Source organism: Astatotilapia calliptera, chromosome 8, assembly GCF_900246225.1.
Source record: "Astatotilapia calliptera chromosome 8, fAstCal1.2, whole genome shotgun sequence".
NCBI lineage: Eukaryota > Metazoa > Chordata > Actinopteri > Cichliformes > Cichlidae > Astatotilapia > Astatotilapia calliptera.
In genome coordinates, this window is record NC_039309.1 from 3711501 (window position 1) to 3734719 (window position 23219).

Here is a 23219-nt window from a genome sequence, read left to right on the forward strand (position 1 = left end):
AACAAAACTTGGACATTGATGACTCTTTTTTGTTTAGGAAAGATTCATTGCTGAAGGTTTGTTTACAACATTTTCAAATGTCCGCAAGCAGTGTCAACTGTCTGTGGGCATCTGCTTCATATGCAGTGCGGAGCTTATGGGCATAGTTATAGGAAAACTTTTCATCATAGCATCAGATCTCCCACAGAGCCTCTCAGTAATTTAGTAGTAATAACTGATATAGTGTATCTTGTGTCTTTGTCCCTAATGCAGGGACAGGGAGCCAAAGGTTACATATATCATTTATCATATCATCTATCAGGAAAAATACAGATGAACTAATTCTAGGCCAGTATTGATTGTTTAAAATCAATCCAGTCCAAGTTAGTCTGTGTAATGAAAATAAGCTTTCAGCTTGTTGTGTTATTTTTGATGAATTTTCAGCCTAACATAAATAAACACTGTGTTTCCTCCTTAATTAGTTTGTCTGTTTCCTGTAATTTGTCAGATTTTTCTCATTCTTGTTTCATAATTTTACTCCCCCCCCATCCCCTCCTTTTTTGTGTGTAAGACCTTCAGTGGTCCTAAAACAAAAATTGTGATTTCCTGTTTTATTCCCTCATTGTGCAGAAGAAGAAAAGAGCATCTGGTTTTTGGTCATATATCAGTATTTTTCTGATATTTTTAAGACATATCAAGTACATTTGTAATGTTACAGTTAAATTAATCCTTCAGGCTATTTTTGCATCTGTTATCTCGCTGAAGGATTGATCTTTGAGATTCTCAGTATGTGTAATTAAAGATTAATATCATACATTTCCAGTTCACAAACACACACACAGAGTTGGGTTTCAGAGTGCTGTAACGACTCACATTCATGGTTGTGGAGATTTGAAGCACCGCTTGCTACATTTTAACCTCCGTCCCAGTTTCCATACTATAAATGAATGATATACCTTCTGGGGACCTTGTTTCTGTTCCCAGTAGAGTGACAGGTGCACAGAAGTGGACTGAAAAAAAAAACTAGTTTATGTGCCCACAACACGAGTAATGCATTTACACGCACATGCAAACACACACACGCTACCGTGGCTATCATCAAAGCTTGCTGAGGCTCCATTTTAGTCACAGAAACTGCAGACAAGGGTTAGCCTATTTCTCATTTCCAGCTCTTTATTAGACTCCACATTGTGCTGCAGTCAGATGGCTTTGCCTTTTCAGTGCATTCATACGTCTCAGGTCTGTTTGTGCCAGTATGTGTTGCTCTTTATAATCTCCGGTACTTGCATGTTTTTCGGAGAAAGCTTTGGTGGTTTTAGCACCCATCCGCTGAGGCATCTTTCTGTAAACACGTCTGAGCTGCAGCCCGTGAGGCCGCTCTGTTCCCTTAGTGAGAGGAGCCTACGAGTGTTTGCAAATGTGTTTTTGGACAAATTGGCACATGCTGTTTCTTATTTATGTAGTATTATTCCCATATTAATTAATAGAGATGTTTGCTACTTTAATTGGACGGCTAACTCACTAATCATGAATAAAAAGCCACAACAAGACAGTTTGACACAAGAAAATCCAGGTGTTTGTCTGCATTGTCAAATTAATTTGCTCATATTTGAAAACTTTGGAATTCTGAACCAAACGAGACCATCCATCTGTCCAACCTGTCTAACTTTAACTCTCTTCCCTTATAAATGTGATATCTGACGTCCTCCTCTTTACTCTTAATGATGAATTTTGACACAGTATATGTCAATAAATATGTGGTGTGATGCCCATTAAAATAGTTTCCAGGTTTTTCCAGCCTCACTGGCTTCTGATACACACCCAGTCATTAATTGTCTTAAAGGAGGCCTGAAATATGAAGAGTTTCAAGGGTTTCTTCTAACTGTCTTTCAATGGTAGTAGAATTAAAACAAAAATTATCCTTAAATTCAGCTTTACAGCCTGGAAGGCCAGGTTAGTGATTTCCATGTTAGCATGTTCTGTAAGTATGAAAATGGCTGAAATATACAATTCAAAAATGTCTGAGAAGCCAACGTTTTTTCGCACCGTGGTGGCCTTTAGTTCCTGTGTCATACTTTTTATTATTTCAAAGTATAATAACAAAAATAAGAGCTTGTTTGTTTTGATGTAAGTAGCAAAAAGTTGATTGAGTTTTCAAAGTTTTATTGAGCTCAGAGGACAAAACCAAACCAAAGTTGCTGACCTAATCGGAATTCTACTGACTGATTTCGTTTATTCAGCCTCTTTTGTGCTGAGCTGTTATCAAACACAACCCTCCAAAATTCCCCGAGCGTCCTGCACACACAAAATGGACAGATTAAAAGCTCGAGGTCATGCTCGGTCTGTGGGCCCTTTTCTCACTTCCTACTTAGACTTAACTTCTTGTTTGTACTTGAAACTGTGTTTATTTTTTAGATGATAAACAAACAACAGATTTGATCTGACTTAGAACATACATATTTGATCTCATTTTAATCAGAGTAATACAAAAAAATTGGTATTTCTGCACACACTAACATATGAATGTTCTCTTGCAAACAACAGCTTTCCACTATGAAGTAACCCAAACGGAAAGACACCATAAATATACCATTAAAAGATCTATAGCATCTCTCTCCCTCTCTCTATTGTGTCTTTGTGAGTCTGTTGTATATGTCTGTGTGTCAGGATAGGGTTTTGACTCCCCTTGTGTGGGGTCTATTTCCCCCGACCACACTCCCTGCCAGTGGCATTGGTGGTTCTCGGTGTCCAGTGCCAGGTGATTGTGTACTGACTCACTTGTGGCTGCCTGCCCAGGGCCCCTGCTGGGGGTGGGGTGCCCTTGGGTGTCCAATCTCTGGTGTGGACCACGGCAGAGCCTGTGGGCTCAACGTCACAGCCCCTTGTGGGCTCTGCACTGTGGCTGTTGCTTGTATTATTAGTACTGTGTGCTGTTCAGTAACATTACTTATTTATTATTTACTGTTTTTTAGGCACATGTTGTGGATTCTCTGGTGTGTCTTTTTTTTTCTTCAGCAGATTCTCAGTGTTTTTTCCTCTCTCCCTCTTCTTCTTCTCTATCTTTCTCTTCCTCCCCTCCTGTAAACTTTCTCCCCATCCTAAAAAAATCAGTAGGTCTGATAGCATTCCTCCCTATTTCTTACACCTCGCTGCAGGTCTTATAGCCCAACCAGTGTCACATATTTGTAATATTTCCACTCAAACTAATACTGTTCCTGATGTTTGGAAAACAGCTTTCACACTACCCTTAGAAAAATGTGGCTATCCCACCTTATTAACTAACTATAAACTCAGAGCTTGGAAAAAGGCATTTTCCTACAATGCTCCTTATACTTGGAACGAATTACAACAGTACTTGAAGTTGTGCAGCTTAAATGAACTGAAGGGTTTTTTAATAAATTGTAAGGATGATAGACAAAACATCATTGCATGGCTGTTCCTGTTTGTAATGTTTTATTTCTACAGTCTTTTATTTTATTTTTAGTTGAATTTTTCCAGTTAGTTGGTTTTATGAAATGTAATGACTATAGTGTGTTTAACACATTCAGGCTGCTCTTGAAAATGAGACCTTGTGTTTCAATGAGATTTATCTGTCTAAATAAAGGTGATATAAAAAAAATAAAGCAGCTCCTTTGACTTTGACCAACTGCTCTGATTGGGTCCATTTCACTGCTGCGTGTCATCTTTAGCCCACTCTTTGAAAACTGTAATACAGTTTTGCCCACAAGATGTCAGCCTGATACAAAGTCTTAGATGACAGGACACTGTAAAGCGTACAGGTACAGAGCTGAGGAAAGTTAAACATATTTAATATAATCTAAGTCCCCTTTTTGATTTAACACAGTGAGACAAGAGTAAGTCGGATCTCACCTCCACACTGACCATCTCTGTTTTAATAAATCTGCAGCACTGTGATGTTCTTGGTTTAATAAAAACCCTAGAAACTAAGCATTTAGTACTTCTGTCTGTAGCAGGTATGAGTAATAGATGCACAGATTTTGAAGGAACACTTGTTTGGTGTGTTTGTGGTGACAAAAGTCTCTAAAACTTTGGTGGAAGAAAAACCCCAAAGTTGTTCTGGGCTTGTATCTGCAAATACACAATAAATAAACAAGCATTTATGACTCTCAGTTGTTCTAAAACTGCTCTGTGATGCTGAGGAGCAACACATCCAACACATCTTAATTTGAATTTTTAATCTGTTTAATTACTGCATTCTGTAAAAAAATGCTGTTTTTATTTTGAATTCAACAATGTTTTTTTTTTTTTTTATGAGTGTTTAATGTTTATCTGTAAACTCACTTTCCATTTGTACTATTGATTGATGGATTATTTATTAATTTAGAAAGACTCATGAACTGCTTTATTTTGACTTATATAAGTACCAGTCCTCCAACGTCTGTGGCTTTAAATTACACATCACGTCAGTGTTTATGATTTTAAGGCTGATGTATTGTTTTGGAGTTTTCCATTAAAGTTAAAAATAATAATAAAAGCTATTTTATTGTTGCTCCTCAGGATGCGGTGGTGGTGAAGCTCTGTCAGTACAGATGTTTAAAAATGTGGTGTTTAAGAATAGTGTGACCTCTAAAGAGGCGTTTTCTCATTATTTCTATTTTTGTGCGAGTGAATGTGAGCACGAATGGTTGTCTGTCCCTGTGTGTTGGCCCTGCGACAGACTGGCGACCTGTCCAGGGTGTACCCCGCCTCTCGCCCTATGACAGCTGGGATAGGCTCCAGCGCCCCTGCGACCCTGAAAAGGATAAGCGGAAGCGAATGGATGGATGGATGGATTTCTCCTTTGTTCAAACAATGCAAGACACAAGACATGAATGGATTTAGTGTCATAAAATTGACAAAGAATTTTTTTTGTAAATCTGATCAAAGTGCAGATTTGAGCTTTAATTTGAGGGTTATTTTTTGTTGTTGTTGTTGTTGTTTTTTTATGCAAAACATTCACATGAACTCTTCAAGAATTAGATTCGTCTTTATGCACATTTAAGATGCAGAATTGTTTGTAATACTTGGATGAAGACAGTGATTGCTTGCAGTCTTGAATCGATCAATGTCACCAAATGCTGTAGTAAAGCAGCTCCCTCCTGTTCATTGTAGACAATGATATGCTTGCCTCCTTCAAAGTCTTCTGGATGTGGTTACATGTTATATTATTGTTTTTCTTGACCATGTCATCATACTCTTTGGTTGTCTTCTGCCTTTGGTGTTGCTGAGGAGGCCAGTGCCTTCATCTTATTTAAGAATATGCCAGATTCTTGAATTGGCTACTCTTAAAGTTTATGCTTTATTCTGGGTCTTTGGTCTGATGATGTTTTTCCTGCACTGGCCCTGATATCTCTTTGGATCTTATACTAGTTATCTGTCATAAGAATACTTCAATAATATTGAAGTCCGGGCTCTGAGAAGGCCAATCCATGACTGATAGTTTCATTGTGTTTTTCTATCCGTTTACTGCTCTCGCAATATGTTTGATAGTCTGCTTATCTGTCGATCCTGCTTACCAGTTACAGTTGCACTTTTCATTTCATGTGTCTGAGGAGGAGAATAGCGATGCAGTCTACAGCCTGGATGTGAACATAACTTTTACTCGTTTGCACAAAAGGACGAGAGCACTTGTGGTAAATGGTACACTACATCCACGAGCAAAACAGCTGCATCATTCAGCTAACATCACTTTGGCTCTTTGCAAGCATCTGCACAGACACCATGCTAACGCTAAGCTAGCCAGGAACCCAGAGTGATGCTGACACTGAATGTTTGCTGACCCCAGCCCAGCCAGACCCTGAACTTCAGCAGGTATGCGACTGATGAGCTCAGTGTTTGATCTTGACCTTCAGTGCTTGGTCTAAAGAAATCAAGAAACCACATCAAGTAATATATCACATGAAGAGGCATCGGAAATTTGTTTTGTCACAGCAGAAATTGGACAGTGCAAAGTTATATAGCAAAAATTAGAGAACACTGGAATACAATAAGAATAAGATACTGTACACAACTGTACAGAATAGAATAGAATAAAATAATATATACAATAGGATAAAAATAGAATACAAATGCTATACAACTGACTAAAAATACAACTTTGTCAGAGAACGAGTATTGCACTTACCGTAGTCTTATTGCACATGTGTGGATGTGTGTGTTTGATCAGTTGGAGTCTTTGTTGTGGAGTCTGACAGCAGTGGGGAGGAAAGACCTGTGAAATCTCTCCGTCCCACACCGTGGGTGCCGCAGCCACTGAAGGAGCTGCTCAGTGCTGTCACAGTCTCCTGCATGGGGTGGGAGATGTTGTCCAACAGGGATGACAGCTTAGCCTCCATTCTCCTGTCATTCACCACCTCCACTGGGGCCGGAAGGCATCCTAGAACAGAGCTGGCCCTGCGGATCAGCCTGTTCAGTTGCTTCCTGTCCCCGGCAGAGTGGTTGCCATCCCAGCAGACGACACTATAAAAGATGGCTGAGGCCACCTCAGAGTCACGGAAGGTCTTCAGGAGTGGGCCCTTCACCCCAAACGACCTGAGTCTCCGCAGCAGGTACAGCCTGCTCTGCCCTTTCCTGTAGAGGGCGTCTGAATTATGAGTCCAGTCCAGTTTATTGTTCAGATGAACACCAAGGTACCTGTAGCTGTCCACAGCCTCGACGTCCATACCTTGGATGTTCAGTGGTTGCAGAGGAGGATGTTTGTGCCTGTGGAAGTCTACCACCAGCTCCTTGGTTTTATTAGTGTTGATCTGGAGGTAGTTCTGCTGGCACCAGTCCACAAAGCCTTGTGTTAGTTCTCTGTACTTCCTGTCGTCACCATCAGTGATGAGGCCGACTATTGCAGAGTCGTCAGAGAACTGCATGTTATTTAGATTGTAAATTAAATTAAAGGTAGACCCTACAATCATACATACAGAGAAAAACCCAACAATCATATGATACTGTAACTTCTTTCATTTTTTCTTGAGATGCTCCTTTAATTTATTAATTATTCTTTGTTTAAGCTATTCTGTTGCTCTGGTTGAGTTTAATGTTTTCACTGCAGCAATCTCATTTTTTCTTAGAGATTAGTAGCTGTTGATCAAATTTTTGTAAACGAGTTCCTCTTTAAAAGTAAAAAAATGTGATTTTCAGAATGTACTTCTTTGCATTCATGAACTAAAGATATTTTTGTATATTGTTTGGCTTTAACTGGTTCGGCCCACTTGAACTTGACTGAGTGTCATGTGGCCTATGAACTAAAATGCATCTGACACACCTTCTCTGAAAGCTCCCATGGTCAGGTGCAGCCTGAATAGGGAGGCATTAGGACCCAGAGTGCTCTGTGCTATTAACTAATGCCACTGCTGCCTTCAGTTTCTCTCCTGTCGGATAGACAGAGTAGCTGCCTGCCGGTTCTCTGCTCTTCCCTGTTTTTTCCCCTCTTTTTTTCTTTTACTCTGGATATGGAGTTCAGAGGTCCACCGACTACCAGCATCCAGCAGCAGATGAAGAACCTCCACAGATCACCTGGAGCTCCAGCTGAGTGTGCTTACCTGCAGCAGCTTTGGGAGTAGTTTCCTCCTGAGTTTCCTCCACACCAAAGTGCTGCCTATATTTTGCTGTTTATCTTCTTCTGTTGATTTTTTTCCTGTTGTTATTTCAGCCTGCTGTTCAGCAGTTGCCTCAGGCTCTGAAGTCTCCCTCCTCCCCCTTTCCTCTGTCACTCGCTCAGCTGTCAGTCCGTCCGTCCCTGTCAGGATATCCCCTTCCCTCTTTCTAGGGTTTCATAATACACTAGGACCTGAGCCAGGTCTGAGCTGTCATTCAGAGGCTGGGGTGGATTTCATTCTTCTGTTTGTCAGAAAACTGAAAGCTGACAAGTAATAAATGTTAACCAACACAGAGGAGTTGTGGAGATAATGGAAGGCCACAAGCTACACAGAACCTAACTTTGGATGAGCAGACAGACCCACATTTGATCCTTTTTGAGACTCTGGCAGTGACTGTTCTTTTGAGTTTTGTGCATATGTGTGTTTTTTGGATCTATTGGATTGCCAGTCATGGGGAATGCAGCAGGAAGCCTTGAGGTTTCTCAGGGAAAGGATGGCAAGCCATCGGGCCCGGGGTCCACAGGGCCCCAGAGACAAACAGCCGGAGCGAAACTCCCGATGCCACCTGAAGAAGAGCTGGAGGAACGCTTCAACGCTGTGCTGGTGAGTCACGAATGCATGACTTCGTGCTGCAAGTGGAAAAAGCAAGAGTGCCACAATAGAAAGAAACAAAGAATGTGGAATATGTTGAAAATGTGCACGTCCTCGGGACAAGCTTATCGTTGTGCCAGGTACACAAAGCTTCTGTGAAAAGATACATAAGAGCTCCTTTATGCTCAGGCTTACCGCAGCTTTAGGCTCACTGCTCCCTGTTAGAGAAAGAATGATACGAGGAAGTCAGGTCTGTTTACAGCTTAGTAAAAGGTGCCTCTATTCTTTACTGCCCTATCTCAGTACTTATACTAGTACTTATAAATCACTCATGTATCAAAGTTTTACCAATGAGAGAAGATTACGTTGCCAAAAATACGCTTGGATATTAGGAAAGAGACAATGTAGATTAGGTCATATGCTGCATCACCTTTGTTGTTTGATTTTATATTTAGTGAAATGCAGGTGCCTTAAGTTGGTCCTCGTTAGTCTTCTCAAAGTCATTACTTTATTATTCCTGTAGGGGGCGCTTATCAAATCAAGAGAATTAGTAAACAGAAGTAAACTTTAAGCTCTGAAAAAGAAGCTCAAATGAGAGGAGCGTAGCTGTAAGGGAAAGAAAATCAGAGAGATAGATAATAATTCAGAAGCTACATCACTGAAATCTAACGACACTGTGATACTGAATGGATGTAGATCATTACAGAGGCCATAAATATATTCTGTCAGTGTGTGTTTTTTAGTCCTTCTTTAGATACTCAGGTGTTTTGGGATATCTTAAATGATTTCCTTGTGATTTATTCGGCATCACAGAACTTGCCGACAACAACGTTTGTTTTTGGTGTTGGGCTCATAAAAGTAACTTCCTTTGAAAACAGGTCATTACTTTCCTCATTACTTTACCTACCAGACAACAGTCTAAGACTAAGCTTGTCACCTGCCCACATATCTGCTTAAATCATTAAATCTAGAATCTAGAAACAGAAAGTAAACTGAAATGAGCAAAACAGATAAATCCACCTGAAACAGCAGCATTATCGCCCCGATTTTTTCCATGCACAACATAGATACAGTCAGCCGAAGCATGAAATACCGACATGCAGACACGTGCCTTTGTTTCTTAACTTTTGATTTGCAAAAAAGATGGTCACACAGTGTCCTCGCCATATACGCTACAGCCTTTCTTTGGACAACACCCATTTTTTTGTTTATCCACACTTAAATTGTGCCTCATTTGTTGCATGGTGAACTTAATGTGCCTTAACTTTTGGAAAACATCCTCCTTGCGTTTTCAGCATTATAAACCCCCGGCTAGTTCAGATAATAAGAAAGCGGTTACAGCATAGGTGTCAAACTCTGGCCCGCGAAGCCATACCAAATTACTATCAGAGCTGGCCTACTGGTATTATACAGCTAATATATATATTGTTTAGTATTAAGCTTTGCTTGTTCCATATTCAGTTTTTCAGCAAAACGTGTTTGAGTCCATAAGAAAAGATTCATTCTTATATCTGGAGGAATAAATATATTTCAATAAATATTAGCGTTAGCCCGCGACTTTGTTCCAGTTTTGAATTTTGGCCCACTGTGTATTTGAGTTTGACACCCCTGGGTTACAGGTTAGGACTGGGAGTCGTCCTTAACATCTGCACAGATGTTGGAACAGTTCTTCTACCCAAGACCAGATGTTGAACACAAAGATGTAAAAGCGATTAAAGCACCTCTGCTGATAACATTACTTTGACATTTGCTCCAGGGGAGGTCACGCTTGTGCCCCGACCTCAGTGCTGCTCATGAGCTTGAGGTGGAGCAAATTCCTGAAGCAAAACTTTAGTAGGAAGGCAGAAACCAGAAGGTGGGTGTCATGGTCCTGGGTCGTGTGACCCAGTGTGTTATGTTTAGCCTATTTTGATGTTTATTGTTTGTTTAGGTTCTCTAAGGTAGCCCAGCCATTTGTATATATTACCCTTGCATTAAGTCTCCCTTGCCCTTCGTGTGTTTATGTCTGTGTGTCTTGTACTGTCAAGTTCATGCTGTCAGTTATGTCATCTCCCCTGTACTAAGTTTCCCTGGGTCATGAGTCCTGTCTGCGTGGTTATGTTTAGTTCTTGTCATGTCTAATTTCCATGTTTCCTGTTTTACTTTGTAAGTCTGTATTCATTGTCAGTGTATTCAGTTGCACCCTCCTGTCCTGTCGTTAGGTTCATGTGTGTCAGCTGTGATCCCATGTGTGGCCACTTCCCCTGATCATCCCTCATGTGTATTTAGTCTCTGTGTTTCATGTAGTCTGCGTCGCGTCGTCTGTGTTATCTCCCCTACCCCTTGTCATAGTTTCCCAGCCTTAACTAGTCCTAGTTTGTACTTTGTTTAGCCATAGTTTTCCCACTCTATGTTCAGGTTTTCCCTCAGTTGCTTTGCTGCCTTGTTCCTTAAGTTTTTGGCCCTAAATAAAGGCTCGCCTTCTGTTAAGTCCGGTTTTGTGTCCTCACCTCTGTTTGCTCTTGGGTCCTCCACTCACTCCACACGGTCTGCCCCGGCGGCCCGTGACAGTGGGAGCCTGTTGTTGTGATGTTTCTCCAACTTCAGCAGCATACTGTGTTTTCATTGAAAAGCCCGCCTGTTTTCCACACCACCCAGTGGGGTGGATGACAGAATCATTAAGTCTTCAAAGCATTGCTTGAGTGCAACTCCAGCTGTGACTGAGCTGTTACATGTGCAGCAACAGTGACTGAACTCGTGTCTACACAGTGACAGCTAAAGTGAAAGATGGCAGCTATGATCAATATGTGGTCAGACAGCTTCTTCTATGATTAACCGCATTCCTCTTTTCTGAGTCCTATCATAATGATGGGCTGCACACTGAAGAATTGATAGTGTGAAACACAGCTAACAGGCCCCAGACGTGCTGTCAGTGAGCATACTTAGCAAAACCGGCTCCTAAAGGTGAAAGGCAATCAGTTAACGCCCTGATAAATGCTGCTCCCTTCCAAGTGAAGCACTTCAGTCAGTGTGTGTGTGTGTGAGCAGAAAATGCTGCCTGTGAGAGGCAGAGTTGTAATTTCCTCTGCTGAGGAGATAATGTTTTATTTTCCTTCAGTGGGATATCTCCAAACCACTTCAGCTGATTTCTTTGATATTTAGTGGACAGTCGGGATGAAATTCATTTAGCAGAATCACATGAGCCCTGAGATTCCAATTAATTTACCTTCGATTCTGAAGTGATGTCAGGGTTTACCAACTCAGAGCTGAGCCGTAAGCACTGTCCAAGCAATGCTTTCAGAAGTTTTGACCAAAATCCTGAATCCTAAGCTTCAAAATGTGAGTTCACAAACTAATGGGTGAAGCCAGGGGCGTCTGGCAAGCAGGAAAATCCTAAAATCTGATGTAGTACTGTAATGTGGAGAAAAGAACATCATCTAATCATTTCCTTGTGAGCTCCAGTAGATTTGTTTATAGGCAGTGATCAGCTGACCTGCTCTGCTGCTCTGAGATTATTTGGATTGAACCTGTTCATTCAGAAGCTTTCATGGCTCTGAGTCTAATCAGCATCTTCAGTCCAACATGACGTATTACCATAAACTTCACCACAATGCTGCAAACTACAGAGTTTTGCCAGTTTGCATACTACCCTGTATTTTCAGATAGTTTTCAGCACAAAATGATAATAATTCTGTTTATTTTTTAAGATGTTTCACAAAAAAAATATTATAGGGTCCCCACCTTTAATCTGTGAGTCTTTTTGTCACTTTACATGCAGAATATAATAATAACATCATAATAACACTCCAGTTATCAAATAAGTCATGTTGAATTACAAACCTTTTTTTCATTATTTCAATATTTTTTTTTCTAAGCCTAAACTGCAGTCTTTGCTTTCATTTGAATGTGTTTACAGTATCAGAGTAAACTCGGCCAGTGTTGCAGTGGAAGGATTTGTGTGAAAGATACAGCAATGAATTAATGTGCCAGCAGCAAGCGTCTTGTGCCAACTGCTGCAGGCGTCACTGATCGCAGAGCTGCAGCACTTTGTATGAATGTTCAGGTGTCTCCATAATAATAACAGCCTAAATCCTGCAACCGCGTCTCCCCCCAATCTCTCTGTCTTTTTGCTACATCACCTCTCTATCCTACCAAATATAGATTATCCCTCCCACCCTTATGTCTTCTGCCGAGTGTGCATAATAAATTGAATCTCCTGTGCTCAGTGTTGAAGATACTCTGTCTGCATACAAACCAGTTTCTGCCTGTTGGTGTGCAAAGCGCTGCTGGTTTCCTTCCGCAGTGGCTCAGAAGGACGAGCGGAGAGAGTGTGTCAGAGGGCTCGGAGATGGGAGGTGGATAGTGCTCTGTGTGTTCAGCACGTGCGCATTTGCATGTATTTGTTTGTAAAATGAGCCAGCAGGTTTGTTTGTGAGGCAGCATTTATGATACTTTACTCACATTTTGATGCTTTGATGTGAATCCGCAATAAAAGAATCAATGCTAAAGCTGCAGAAACCTGCAGAGAACATAGAGCACAGAATGACAAAGTGACTGCACAAAGGCTTCAGTCACGTCCAAATTTACAGTTAGTACTTTTCCCTTCAGTGTTTTACATAACACTTTGCATATTTCCCAACAGGGAATGCGGCAGGTGGGTGGATTTGTAAATGTACATCTGCGGATTTGTGTACTGTACTTATAAACTGATGCACAAAGTCAGGAAGAAGCAGAGAAAAGAACATTCAGTTTCTTTTTTAGATAGTCTGTACTTTTCTACAGGCTTATAAGTTATAAGTGTTGGGTTCTTTTAAGCATTGATGGGCATTAACTCCACTTATTCAATTTTTGCAGTAAGTTTCAGTTCTGTGCAGTTAACTTTTTTGTAACTCCAATGAATCTGAAATTTTTTTAGAATCATTATCTCCGACCAAAATACAAAGATGCTGTGTCTGGCAATCTGTGTGAAATCCCAGAATCATGACGATTATCACAGTGGATTCAGTAGCGTCGTGAACTCAACAATTCATAATCACATTTTGCCAGTATCAATCTATTGTTTCTTATCTGAGCAGCGTTATAGAATAACCAGCTTCTTTTCTTTAATTATTGGTGGGGTTTTGTTGTTATTTCTGTTTCTTCATCATCTGTCTCCTCTGTAACCCCACTGATATCTATACCCAATATCCCACAATCAGTTTCAAACTAAATATAGAAAACACTGGCTGTATTTCCATGAGACATTTTAAAGAGATTTGTGGAAGTACATTAAAAGCAGAGCAGATGTGGATGCAATTCACTGCAGCTTGGGGTGTCACGCACTTTGCAGAACATTATCATGCATCAACACAGTACAGCAATAATGTAATAATAACAGAATGAAAATGAACAAGAGCCTGTATTTGTGGAAATCCTGCCATCTCGAATTCTACCTTCATCTTTGTATATTGTGATAGAATGATGCCATACTAGCCTAGTTTTCCCATCATCCTGTTATTGTGTGATTATTACCCTAGCAATCAACTAAACAACCCTCAACTCTCTGATGGTTTACCCCACTAACAGTGGATAATTGGGGGACTCCATTCAGGCCCTCCTTATAACGAAACGTGTGCCAAATTGGGGAATTCCCAGCACCCTCACAATCATTTTTGTATTGCATCAATCTATGTTGTAGTTTTTCTCAAACATCTTGATATTTAGGAACTGTGAACAAATCATAAAGTGACAATATTGCAGCAGGTAGTTGATAACAGAATGAAAACAGAATGTCAGGAAGTTGTAGGTCAAAAAATACAAATCATCTGAAGATGTCATCTTGAACTTTGGAAAATCATTTGGGGTATTTTTCCCAATTCTACTTTTCTAATTAGCTGTTTGGGGGATTACTTAAAGGTAGATTAGTGAGCAGTGATGATCGCCTTTAGCATAAGATGAAAGCATATACATCCAGTAGGAAAAGATAGGAAAAGCACTGAATCATAAGTAATTATTCATTTTCTGTGAAGATAATAATTTCACTGATCCATCCTTTTGGGACAATCAGAACCATCAGGGATTCAGGAAGTCAGCATCATGCATCATTTAGCTTTACTCTGCTTGTAGAAATGATACCCTGTCCTCCATCTCTGCTGCTGCTTTGAGCCTCTGAGTCTCACCGCTTCTCTGGTGGTGTAGTAGCAGGTGTAAAGGTCACTGATTTTATTGTGTAACGCCACTTAATTTTAAAAAATAGCCGGGGGGATTCGTGAGCCTACAAAGCACTGAGGCAGTTACGGTGCAGGTTGCCATGGAGATTGCCACATGCCTTCACACTTAGCAGGTCTTAAAAAATAAAAATGAGCCGCAGAGGGCACACAGCCAAGAGCAAGCTCGAGATGAAAATTAAACTCATTAACATGTGAAGCCTGATGACTGCAGCACCTCACAGATTGTGTTTTATGTTACTGTCACATGCACAACTCCCTGCTGACCTGATGATGTTAGAGAAGATCGCGCCTTTAACGACACACAGGGGACGTGATTATGTGATCAGCTGCTAGCACAGAATATTTCTTTGTGCATCCGAACATACTCGGTGGAAAAAAAAGATGATCTTAATTTAGAGAGCATTTAGACATAAATGGGGTTTGCTGACAACCTTAAAGTCTTTTGGAAAACAAGCTTTGCAGCATGCCAGCTTCATTGTTTCTGCCTAAATTGGAGCACACGTCTAGTAATATTCTTGGTATTATAACTAAATCACGTGTAAAGACGGAAACAAATAGTTTCGTCCTACTAAGAGAAAAAGTGAACGTATACAGCAACAAGCACACAATTGGCATTGTCACAACAGAGAGTTAATGACAAGAATTAACAAAGAAAAAGGCTCCAAGAGTGCCAGGAGTGACACAGTAAATACATTAATTCATTTAAATTTAAATTCTTATTTTTTAGAAATGTTTAAAGAAAATTGAACCGATTTAAAAGAAAAAAAGGAAAAAGCAAGAAATAAAATACAAGAAGCAAAAAAATAAAAAATAAAAGATATGTAAGCCATAGCAGAGTTAATTTCATCAGATAACTGAACTTTAACAGCACCTCCTGCTGTCATAAATGTCAAAAATTGCCAAAATAATAACTGTTTTGTTAATCTAAGGGATTAAAAAGAGGTAACAGGTTACAAAAGCTCTAAAACATTATTAAACTGAAATATGCAAGAAACCTAAAAATAAAGTAATTGTTATCATTTATTTTGGGGTTTATGTTACATGTAAAACAAGTTCATCCTGTCTGTGTTGCTGTTTGTTGAAAGGGGAATTTTTATCTCCGGCACCTGAATCGACCATCAGCAAGACTGCCTGTGTCCTCCTGCAGAAGGAAAAGTCTACAGTTACACACCATGTCTGTTTATAATCATCATTATATGCCTCTCATAAGCTTCCTAGACCATCAGAAGATTTCCATACAGGTTATAATGGCTCATTTATGTAAAGTATTTTTATAGCCTCTCCCTGCTTCCATGTTTAGCACTGCAGGCTGCCTGTTGTCAGTTTATGTTATTAGTTGGGGGCAAATGGCTTTAAAGATTTAAAAGCATTTCATCGCTGAACCAGCTGTTATGGAAAAGCAGCTGTATGAATACAGATGTTAGCATTTTGTAGGAATATTATTATTTTACTGCAACAAAATCAATACATAACAACCTCGCTCGTGTTTTTTGTACATGTACGTATGTGTAGGTGCACATCTGTAGTAGCCTCTGCTAGTGCTTAGTGTTTAGATGAGAGGATCGAATGAAGGTCTAAGCTAGCTCTTCTGTGCTCCAAGCTGCTTTCATTAACTGTTGTCTTTTTCAACTCTTGGGCTCATAGTTTGCCGGACACTAAACATATAAATGCTTCAAAAAAGAGTGGGCATGAGACTTTTTCATAGCGAGTAATCCAAACCACACAGCAGCGTGTTGACTGGTTGTCCCAGGTCTTCTCTGGACTGAAGTTTGCTTCGTTTTCAGCATCTTTTCTCTGACATATGATTGCATTCATCTCTTTTACACCCTCACACTGGTTTATGTTGAGCGATAAAAGTCTAAAATTCATCCTCCATCTTTGCTTTCCTATATTATCCTAACCATAGGTCTGTAGGCAGCCACCTAGTAGCACACCATTATATGCTAGCTAGCCCATCTTCAATAACCCCATAAACATGGCTGCTGTTTAACTTTCTGTCTTCATTTATGAAGCAATACAGCTGCACGTTTCAGTTTTTATAAATCTCTGAGTCATAACGTGGGATTTCATCCATAGATGGAAACTAACAAGCCAACTTCCCGCTAACGTCTAAGTCAGTTTAACCTCTAAATCCTTTTTTTCATCACTGCCATGTTGTTGAACTTCAGTGTGACACCTAAGAGAGCAGCCATGCTCACAATTCATTGAAGATGAAAGTAGTTGGGCCATTTTTAGCTCTCAGTCATGTTTGAGTTTTGGAATCGAAGAAGAGTTTAGACCAGATGGCTGATCACATCAGACTTAAGAGATGGATAGAATATTTCTAGTTTTACTGGTCTGATTAATTAACCACAACAATCCACAGAATCTAGAAAAGCACAAGCACAGTGAGCTGTGATGACACACCTGTCAGTGAACTGCAGTTTTTATGCTTCCTAGTTGGCATGAAATTTCATACACATAGTTTGCAGCCCTCGTGCAAAACATCTGGTGATTGTATTGCATGACGGTGGAGAATAAAACACATCAAACCCCTTGCATATTGCTTTAGAAAACAAGTACTGCATGTAGTTCAGGATAATAATCAAATAGACTGGACTTCCTTCAGGGATTTTGTCTCAGACTGACTATAAGTTTGAACCGTGTCAGGCATTTTCGACTGGTTCATCAGATGTGGTAGATTAGAGACTGGGAAGAGATGACAAAAGGGCCACCCCCCCCACACACACAATGTGATTTAAAGTCTGATAACTTACAAGGTTTTTGTGTTTGTGGGTCACACACAGGTCTGTGTTATGTTACTATATTGGAGCCAAAGCCGTGTCGTGTCCTGCTAATGTTGTATTTTAAACCCAACACTGGAAAATGCCAGTGCTGTTTTTCTCTTTCAGTTTCCATCCGGCCACACATAACCAGCACGTATTGACCCACCAGCTTCATTCATCAGGCTTGATTTATCAGATGCACATCCAGCATTGATCTACTGACCCATTTTCCAGATTGACATGCCTGACAGCAGCTCTCCATCTTTTAGCATTTAGTGGGATTCGGCCTCTACTTCTGGATGAATAAAAAGCCTGACTTAAATTTTTGAGAAGTTCAAATTCAGACAGTGGTGTGAATTTGTTTGTTGGTGACATGACAGGGACATTCCTGAGCAGACTGAGTCAGTGTCACTGACACCATGCTGAGGTTGTGATGCCCGAGTTGCTCAGGATACCAGATAAGATACGAGGAGCTGTGTGTCATGCTTGAGCGGGATTCTCCTGTCGACTAGCCTAGTTTCACAACTCTGTGGGTTATAGTCGGTGCCGCTCGTGTGTCTGTGTTTGTTGTTTGGGACACCACCCAGTTGTGAAAATGGGAGGAATGTGGTGACAATCTTTTATCTTTACTTCTCAGCAACTTTTATAATCTGATATCAGTTATCATAAACAAAAGCAAACGTCTGGTTGACAGTATCTGACTCATCTGTCAAACAGCTGACATCAGGAGTATAGAACCAGCAGCATCCTGACTTGCACTTTATCAGAGGGGAGGATCAGCACACACTCTTCAAAACACAATGTGAACTAAAATCCCGCTCTGAGACGTAGGCTATATGTGATTAAACTGTAGTGTAACATGACAGCATACAGCTGATAATTACAAAGACCTGTGACTCTCAGAGTAACTCACTGCCAGACTTATAACGGCCTGCAGCAGAGTCTTTAATTATTGAAGATGTCGTCAAAGGGGCTTGAGAGGACCCCGTGCCTGTGACCATGTTGGTTCCTGGAAGATCTCCATATTCACACATTCACATGACTGTTTTTCAACACAGAATGTATCTGTAAATAATTCAGAGCACAGAGAGATCAATGAGAATATAGGTTACTGTGGCAGCATGGTCTGATGCTGTTTAAAAATGAAAAATAACGCACAGTAGGCCTTCTTTCACAAGCCTCTTTAAGAAAGAGCTACAAGGTAGCATGGTAGAATTATATATATGGGTATTAGAGCCATTGTAGATAAAAAATAAATAAATAAATTACAGACCAGAGGATGAGGGTAATCGACTGTGTAAACAACAAAATAGAAGAGCAATGCAGATATCTGCTGTTTAGTGTTGAGTAACACCGCTAAAATGCTAGAATTTGGATGGTTTGTACTACACAATAATGCTGTTCTTCTTTTAAATATGTCATTAAAAAGCCCACACACAGTGGAGAAGTTCAGTTTAGTGACTCCAGCTAGCAGCGGTGAAGCGTAGTACACACTGACCACTTACAAAAGCCTGTGATAAACGGGTGCATTTAAAGTCTCCACATTCTCAGACAAGAAACGCCTCAGTTACTCCAACATCCAACCAGAAGAGCAGTCTGACCACACCTTGCATGTATGTGAGCCATTAGCACAATGATCAATATTAATCGTAAATAGCATTTCTTAAAAAATGTCAAATTGTCCTTTTGTCCTCAATAGAACATGTACCTCACTATTTTATTTTTTATTTATTCATTTTTTGTGGTAATTGCTGTTGCATCATAATAGGCTAAGTATATGAACTGTAACTTGCTTGTGTTGAGCAACATTTACCTAGTTTGTACTTGTAGTTGTTGTAGTTGTACACTAAGAATGCTGAAGTTATTTACTTTGCAGTCTTATTGTAGATTTCAGTGGTGCAGCAGCTCCGACACACCTTTGTTCAAAATACAAATTAGCATTTGACTACCAAAATGAGTGATTTCACATGGACCTGAGTGTAATCAAACTGTAAATGTGGAACATTTATATGATTCTAATGATCGCAGTGTACGCATATGAATGTCTATGTGTACTGTCTGCTCTGCAATGGGGTAAATCCCAGTTATTTTGATTTTCCTATGTTTTATTTTCATTCATCGTTCCCCTGTGGATATCATGTTACACCCTTCATTTGTGTTTGTTTCACATGTCACATTCAACATAAGTGCTCGTACATAAGTGAACCATCAACAGCGTTTGTATCTCTGACTTTCTTTGACTTACCTCTACATAAAAAGTGAACAATGTGAAAAAGTTCTGCAGGTTATTGCTTCCAATCGACAGATTTGACTTTTTAACATTTATTTCATGTGTTTCTGCTGCCAGAACACGATGAATCTTCCTCCAGACAAGGTCAAGATCCTCAGCCAGTACGACAGTGAGAAGAAGTGGGACCTGATCTGTGACCAGGTAGACTTTCAATATTCTGTTCAGGACTTATTTACTTTTTTTTTTTTTTATTCTAATAAACTGTAACTGAGTTTTTCTGTTGCAGTGGGTTGAGCTGCAAAGAACAAAAAAGGCCTGCAAGGAGAAGTCTATAAGGCTTAAGAAAATACAAATGCAACAGAAAAAAGGAGAAATAAAGATGTTCCTAAAAACATGCATTTCTTATTATTTTATAGTCATAACAGTGAAAGACAAAGATTTTAAAATCCTACAGACCCTCCTACTACTCTACCTGCACACTGGGGTTTATACTCAGCAGGCAGTGATACAGCACAAATTACCACAGCAATGTAAACACTGACAATGAGGTAAATGTAAAGTTACCTCGCTAAGCAAGAGATTCTGCTTTGTAGTAAAGTACATGTTAATAGGCTTGGAGTGTAAACAAACATGAGAAGCCATTAAAGGTAGATAAAAGAAGAAACGTTAAAGGACGGTTTTAATCAATTAATCGAATTGAACTTCTTGTAAGATGGCTGAATGCCAAAGTTAAGAAACCAACACAGACTTACGTATACACTAACACAAGGAAGCTCATCAATATTGTACACCACCATAGCAACTACAAGAGAGTCCATAACAACCTGTATGTTGATGCGAGAGCGATAGATAAACCCGTTGCTGTCATACAGCTTCTCAAGTAAACAGTTTGGCACATTTCAGAAAGTGTCAGTTTTTCGGTTTAACTAAAGGCCGTGAACAGTGAAAAGTGTGTGTGTGTGAGAACGTAGCCGCTGCATGGCAGTCGAATCATTTCAACCATTTGCATAACTGAGGCGGTGTAATCAGCCTGTTCCTGTGAGACCCCGGCTGAGCTCTGCCCTGCCTTCCCCATCGCTGCAGCGCTGCAATCAAACATAATTAGAGGTCTGAATGTTTCTTTCCTCCATCTTTAGGAGCGCTTTCAAGTGAAGAATCCACCATCTGCTTACTTGGAGAAGCTGAAGAGCTTTGTGGATCACGGAGGAGTCAGTCGAAAGGTATATCGGAGCAAACTCAAATCAAACATTTTAATTTCAAGCTTCTGTTTGTTTTCGAAAAGTAAACATGAACTTCTTGAAAAAGCCTCATTGATTTTAGACCTTTTGATAAAATTCTTGAGCTTTTTGAGGCAGGAAATAGAACGGCACCACAAATATTCTACTGTAAGAAATATTTGTGGGTTGAAGTTGGCCCTGTCTGTTCAGGCAGAGTTACTTTGTGTGCTGTGATTACTGTTCTGTACTTATTAAAAATATTTAGGACACCCCTGTTCCTGACTGCAAATATATCCAGCATTCCTTTATCATGTTATGTAAAGCCAACACCTGGATAAGCCAAGGTTCATAGACTGTAGAGCCTTGGCTATATGTTTGGAAAAACTGAAATGTTTCTATTTAATTCTTTAAAAATAATAAAAGAAAACCTCCAAACTCCTCTGGTTAGTCAGTAGCTATGCAGTGACACACCTCCAGCTAAGCCTTCTGGCAATATGCAGTCTTTTTTCATCACCTGTAATCTAAAAGTATTTCAAATATTGGTATTTCAGCTGTTTTATCCAACAAACTAAGTGCAAACTAAATCCAGTCCAGTCCAGTCCATGCAACTAAAAGACCACCTGATAGCTCCGTAGCTCGCAGAACCACCTTTAACTTTAGTAATGTTGTTTTTTTTGTTTGTTTGTTTTGAATTATCAGTTTCTCGAACCTGAAAAAGCAGGTTCTTTAGGTGGATTACTTTAAATGGATGAAGAGCAGAGAGGCACATAATGATCAATTACTTAATATATTATAATGAGTATAATAAGATATCTTTAAGTATTTTTTTGACCTCATTCTCACCTTGTATATGCTTTATCAGTTTAGGAGACGGGTCCAGGAATCCACACAGGTCCTGAGAGAGCTGGAGATTTCCCTGAGGACCAATCACATCGGGTGAGTCTCTCCCATGTGGGTACAATATGATTGTACCATTGATAGAGATAAGAAGCTGATTATAGCACACAAAATTACACCGAAGCAATGAATTCAAATAAAAATGTGAATTCTTCAACCACCTGTAACACATTTAATGAAATATAGTGAGTATTAGCAAAATTACAACTTTTAACTCATGTTTTTAAAACACTTCTTTACTAACTTTTCCTGCCATGCTCTGCCTCTGAGTTACATTTGTTTTGTGTTGTCCTGCTGTAGCTGGGCTCAGGAGTTCTTAAATGAGGAGAACCAGGGTTTGGACGTTCTTGTGGATTATCTGTCTGTCGCCCACAGCGCTGTCACGTAGGTATCAGCTTACAAGATATCTCAGAGCAGTCGCTGCTGAACTGTCTCAGCCACACAGTCACTCACTAGTCCAAGAAGGTCACAAAATTTAATTAACATTGCTTTTTATGGTGATACTCACAGGTATGAGGTGGAGACTGTGGACAACGGCACTCTGCCCACAGACAAAGGCAAAACTACTGACAAACCAGGGGAAGATCTGAAAAGAAGTGCCAGCAACTCACCCACACACAGCGCCTTGAAGGGTGGCAAGGCCTTCACAGTCAGGTACAGTGTGACAAACACCAAAAGCACAGTGATAAATTTATGGGCTACTTTAATTTATTTCATTATTATTACATTAAAATGACTTACTGATGTTATTGATACTCCGAAAAGTGAGAAAAGTAACATTTTAAACTGACTTAAGTGTTTATCCAAAAACAAGTTTTCTAAAAATAGACACATGGCCGAGGGTATATCGACAGCACGCCCATGATCCACATCTCACTGCAAAACTTGTTAAGGATTTCTTAAAGCTGGCTGCAGGGACCTATTTCCATTCAGCTGATGTAGTCGTAGGAGCTCATTCTCAACCCTGGAGACTCAATTAGTACCACTTTAAAAAGCTGCCGATGTGGCTAATTTACACGTAAAGTGTCCTTTGGAGTGTGTGCTGTGATGCGCTGTTTTAATGCATAAGTGAAAGTGATTGGTCACTCCTAACAGGTCATTTGGGAATGAGCAGGGTCACATGCTTTTAAACTCAAATCATGATCTCCTCCTAGCCTTCACCTTCAGCAGCTGCAGACGTGTCCTTCTTATCTTTCTGATGGGAAGTGGCTGCATTCCTCTCATAGCGAGTACGCCTCCTTACGTAGGTGTTTGGGGTCCTTTTGTTCAGACGGGGTGTGCTTAGGTGTGAATGTGAAACATGTCGCTAAGTGACGCAAAATACAATTATGAGAGCATGCTCTCAGTGGTTTTGTTTTCATCTGGTGAATGATGGCTGGCATGAGTATTATTTGAAGTATTTACTGCAGAAGTTTTTGAGCTTCTTAAAACAGAGTCTGCAGTTTCTGACGATGGACTTTATTTATTTATTTATTTATTTCTAAATTAATTCATTAAGAATTAGTTGGCACATTCTTCTAAAAAAGTGGGTAAATGGGTAATAATTATTGGCTTTATTTTCAGTGCTATTCTAGGTCTTATTAAAGCGGCTCTTCAGTTAAGCCTCAGTTAAACCTGGCTGATTTACCTCTCTAAAACAGAAAAGCCTTGAGGAACTCGCGTGTTGTGAGCCAGAAAGATGATGTTCATCTCTGCATCATGTGTCTGCGTGCCATCATGAATTACCAGGTATCTAAAACCACTTACACACTATGTATTATTGT

At 39.9% G+C, this 23219-nt stretch overlaps 1 protein-coding gene across 3 annotated transcripts in view; it reads left to right on the plus strand.

The window, feature by feature from the left end:
* The first annotated feature begins 7332 nt into the window (after positions 1-7332).
* Positions 7333-23219, plus strand: part of fmnl1b (formin-like 1b) — a 36504-nt gene continuing 20617 nt past the window's right edge. For all 3 annotated transcript variants that reach the window (XM_026177938.1, XM_026177939.1, XM_026177940.1), the window contains exons 1-7: positions 7333-8171; positions 19460-19543; positions 20479-20562; positions 21422-21495; positions 21757-21840; positions 21967-22110; positions 23097-23184. In XM_026177938.1, coding sequence (XP_026033723.1) covers positions 8019-8171; positions 19460-19543; positions 20479-20562; positions 21422-21495; positions 21757-21840; positions 21967-22110; positions 23097-23184 — 711 coding nt within the window. In that variant the 5' untranslated portion in view covers positions 7333-8018. The remainder of the gene's footprint in view (positions 8172-19459; positions 19544-20478; positions 20563-21421; positions 21496-21756; positions 21841-21966; positions 22111-23096; positions 23185-23219) is intronic.